At 37.0% G+C, this 4,444-nt stretch overlaps 1 protein-coding gene across 1 annotated transcript; it reads left to right on the plus strand.

The window, feature by feature from the left end:
• The first annotated feature begins 707 nt into the window (after positions 1-707).
• LOC133825473 (uncharacterized) lies at positions 708-1,741 on the plus strand. Its single transcript, XM_062258406.1, has 2 exons — positions 708-1,045; positions 1,138-1,741. Exons 1-2 carry the CDS (start codon positions 708-710, stop codon positions 1,739-1,741), a joined length of 942 nt encoding a protein of 313 aa, XP_062114390.1.
• Positions 1,742-4,444: the final 2,703 nt, after the last annotated feature.

A 4,444-nucleotide genomic window follows, 5' to 3' on the forward strand; every position in this document is an offset into this window, starting at 1 on the left:
CCTTAGCTCACGAGTGCTTTGTGGTGCAAGTAAGGGGAAGGGAAAGCTTGACCAGCCATGAGTTGGAGAGCTTCGGTGGTGGCGTGTACATATGCGGCTGCTTGATCACCACGACCGAGGATATCTCAGAGGAACTAGGGTTGTAGCCCTATTTTTGCTGCTTAGGTCGGGTGGATGTAATTTTTGATATACCTACACTTCTTTATGAATTTGGTTGTAATATTTTGGAATTCCACAAATGTATGAAACTTTTTGAATTAAACTCAACGATTCATTTGATTTTTTTTTTAACCCTAGCCCTTTTCATTAACCATAGTTGCACGTTTTAAGCTAATTGACCTGATTAGCAAGTTTGACACAATTTAAAGTACACAGTGTAACGGTCCTGGATTAGGAGGACGTTACAGATTCCCAAGGCAACCTGGGCAAAGGTATGGCCTTTATGTTATGACTTATAATGAAGGGTGGAAGGAACATCCTAATCTTCGATATGGGAATTAACAACAAACCATACCTACTAGACCACTAGGGTTTTCTTACCAACAAAGGTCTCAACAAGCCTATGCACCTTATCCTTAATGACCCCTATCTCACAAGCTTAGGATCCATCAATGGCAGATATGCTAAAAATGTTAGTGGCCTCCAATATACAGACTCAAGTAATTCTTCAAAGCACTCAAGCGTCCTTGAAAAATCTAGAGAATACTATGGGTCAAATAGCCACTTCATTAAGTCAAAGTGAGCCACAGAATCAAGGAATGTTACTTTCACAACCTGTTAGGAATCCAAGGGAAAACGCTAATGCCATCATATTAAGAGATGATGAGACTTATGATCCTCCTACTATTCCATCAAGTTCAAATGATGCGTCATTGCCTCCTACTCAACCCGCCCAACAAGACAAAGATGAAACCCCAAACACAACACCCAAACCTAAACCAACTATTCCCACTTATGTCACTACCCCTCCATTTCCTAGTTGTTTGAGAAAGAAAAGAAAGATGAAGCTAAATAGGAAATACTATGGACTTTTCGCAAGGTTGAGGTAAACATTCATTTACTTGATGTCATTAAATAAGTACCTCGACATGCAAAGATTTTAAAGGAGTTATGTACCAATAAGAGGAAGCTAAAAAGGAATGAAAATGTGAGTGTGGGGGAAAATGTTTCAGTGGTACTGCAAAAGAAGCTTCCACCAAAGTGTAAGGATCCTGGAACCTTCACTATTCCTTGCACTATTAGAAGTAAAAGGATTGAAAGATGTATGTTAGATTTGGGTGCTTCAATCAACGTAATGCCTTACTCTATTTATACCTCTTTGAATTTGGGACCACTTGAAGAAACAAGAGTGGTCATTCAATTAGCAGATTGTTCTAATGCCTATCCAAGGGGAGTAGTAGAGGATGTATTGGTTAAAGTAAATGAATTAGTACTTCCTGTGGATTTCTTCATTCTAGATATGGAAGATGACCCAGTTCCATGCTCTACACCAATTTTATTGGAAGTTCCATTTTTAAAGATAGCTAGAACCAAGATAGATGTTCATGAGGGCACTTTGAATATGGATTTTGATGGTGAAGTGATTCACTTTAATATTTTTGAGGCTATGAGATTTCCAAGTGATGTTCATTCAATTTCTTCAATTGATATTTTGGATTCATTGTCGCAAAGAATTCTTGATTTACATGGAGAGGATGAGTTAGATGTTGTTTTGAGGGAACCAATAGACTTAAATAAATAGGATGTCACTACTGAAGTAAAGGAGATGGTGGCTGCACTTAATAGTGGTGGAGAGGTTTCTAAAGAGGTACCATTCTTAGAGTTGTTTATTTCTCATGAGCAACTTCAACCATCTGTTAAATCACAACCCAAGATTGAATTAAAACCACTACCAGAGCATCTTAAATTTGTTTATTTGGGTGAGGAATAGACATTACCAGTCATTATCACCACACACCTTACCCAAGTAAAAGAGGATTGTTTGATAAGGTTACTTTGGGAATTTAAAAGAGCCATAAGGTGGACCATAGCAAATATCAAGGGAATAAGCTCAACTATGTGTATGCACCATATTCTCCTTGAAAATGGGTCAAAGCCTTCTAGAGAAGCTCTATGAATGTTAAATCCACCTATGATGGAAGTAGTTAAAAAAGAGATATTGAAGCTCTTAAATATGGGTGTGATCTACCCTATTTTAGATAGCAAGTGAGTGAGTTCAGTTCAAGTAGTTTCTAAGAAATCAAGCAATATTGTGGTAAAGAATGATGAGGATGAGTTAGTGCCTACTAGAGTCCAAACAGGTTGGTGAGTTTGTATTGATTATAGAAAGTTGAACATTGCAATTCGAAAAGACCACTTCCCTTTGCCATTCATCAATCAAATCCTTGAAAGATTAGCGGGACACTCTTACTACTGCTTTCTTGATGGTTATTTAGGTTATAATTAGATTGTTATTGCTCCTGAAGACCAAGAGAAGACCACATTTACATGCCCATTTGGCAGCTTTGCTTTTTCTCGAATGCCATTTGGATTATGCAATGCTCCCGCCACTTTTCAGCGATGTATGCTTAGTATTCTTAGACTACATAGTGAACATCATAGAAATGTTTATGGATGATTTTAGTGTCTATGGTGATTCTTTTAATAAGTGCCTCAACAACGTAACTCTAGTTCTTAAATGATGTATTGACATTAATCTTGTTTTGAATTGGGAGAAGTGTCACTTTTTGGTGCAACAAGGTATTGTGTTGGGGCATGTTATGTCAGAAAAAAGGATTGTAGTGGACAAAGACAAAATTGATTTCATTCATTCTCTTCCACCACCATCAAGTGTAAAAGAAATAAGATCATTTCTTGTTCATGCAGGATTCTATAGGCGGTTTATAAAGGATTTCTCAAAGATTGCTTTCCCATTATGCAATCTTCTTCAAAATGATGTGGCCTTTGAATTTAATGATAAATGTTTGTTTGCATTCAACAAATTGAAGGAATCCTTGACATCAACACCTATTATTCAGCCACTGAATTGGGAGTTACCATTTGAAATAATGTGACGCTAGTGATTATGCAGTAGGAGTGGTCCTTGGGTAAAGAGTTGGTCAAGTCTACCATCCACAACCAAATGGCCAACCTGAGGTATCAAATAGAGAGGTCAAGTCTATCCTTGAAAAGATGGTGAATCCAACTAGAAAGGATTTGAGTGTAAGACTAGATGATGCTCTATGGGCATATCGCACGACATACAAAACACCACTAGCTATGTCACCGTATCAGTTGGTGTATGAAAAGCCTTGTCATTTACTGGTTGAACTAGAGCATAAAGTTTGGGGGGCTGTGAAAAAGTGTAACATGGAGATGAATAATGCAGGCCAACAAAGAATGATGCAATTACAAGAGCTGGAGGAAATTCGTAATGATGCTTATGAGAGCTCTAAGATTTAGAAAGAAAAGACGAAGGCCTTACATGATCAAAATAGAATTATTCGAAAGACATTTGACGCGGGACAAAAAGGATTATTGTATCATTTTCGCCTTAAACTCATTCCGAGTATGTTGAAATCCAGATGGGTTGGACCTTTCATAGTGGTACACCATTATCCTCATGGAGCGGTGGAAATTACAAGTCCATCAACGGGAAAAATACTCAAGGTTAATGGTTAGAGAATGAAGCACATTGTTATGAGTCTATCGAGGAGGAACAAGCTACTGTGATTCACCTCTTCGATCTGGAATATGTTGATGATGTATGAAAATGTTTTATGTCGAGCTAGCGATGTTAAACTTAACAAAGTTTATGTATTTTATTTTTATTTTTTTAGACATTTTCTTTTAATTTATTTTTCCATGTAATTTTTTCTTTTTGAACTTAGTTTTAATTTTTTTTTTATGTATTTAAGATCTGTGAAAATCGTGAAAAACAAAATTTGGGCCAAATACCCAGTGACTGCAGCCAGCCATATTCTAGGTTGCAGTCTAGAGAACAGAGAGAAGCGGTTGCGACCACCAATAACCCTAGGCCGCGACCACTTTACGATTTCAGCACTCCTCATTTTAAACCCCCAAGTCATTTTCCACACTTCCCATAAAAAAAGCCTCGAATACCGAAAACACTCCCATTTTCACCATATTCCATCATTTCAAACCCATTTTCACTCAAATTCTTCTCCAAAATCATTGCAATTCCAACCCTTAATCTCTATTTTCTCCCATTTTCACCTATTCTCACTAAAATCTCTATAATCTATAAAATTTCCCCTTTCAAAACCTAAAACCCCATAATTCTGAATTTGACAATTGAGATTCTCCAAGTAGTGCAAGGCAATTCATTGGCACAATCAAGCTTCCAAGAATCTTTATCGTCTACTACAAGTAAGTTCCTTTTCTACATTGTCTGATTCATGGATTTTTTATGATTCAAGAGAAAGAATTGAGGCATTTTGGATTT

The sequence above is a fragment of the Humulus lupulus genome, chromosome 3 (assembly GCF_963169125.1).
Source record: "Humulus lupulus chromosome 3, drHumLupu1.1, whole genome shotgun sequence".
NCBI lineage: Eukaryota > Viridiplantae > Streptophyta > Magnoliopsida > Rosales > Cannabaceae > Humulus > Humulus lupulus.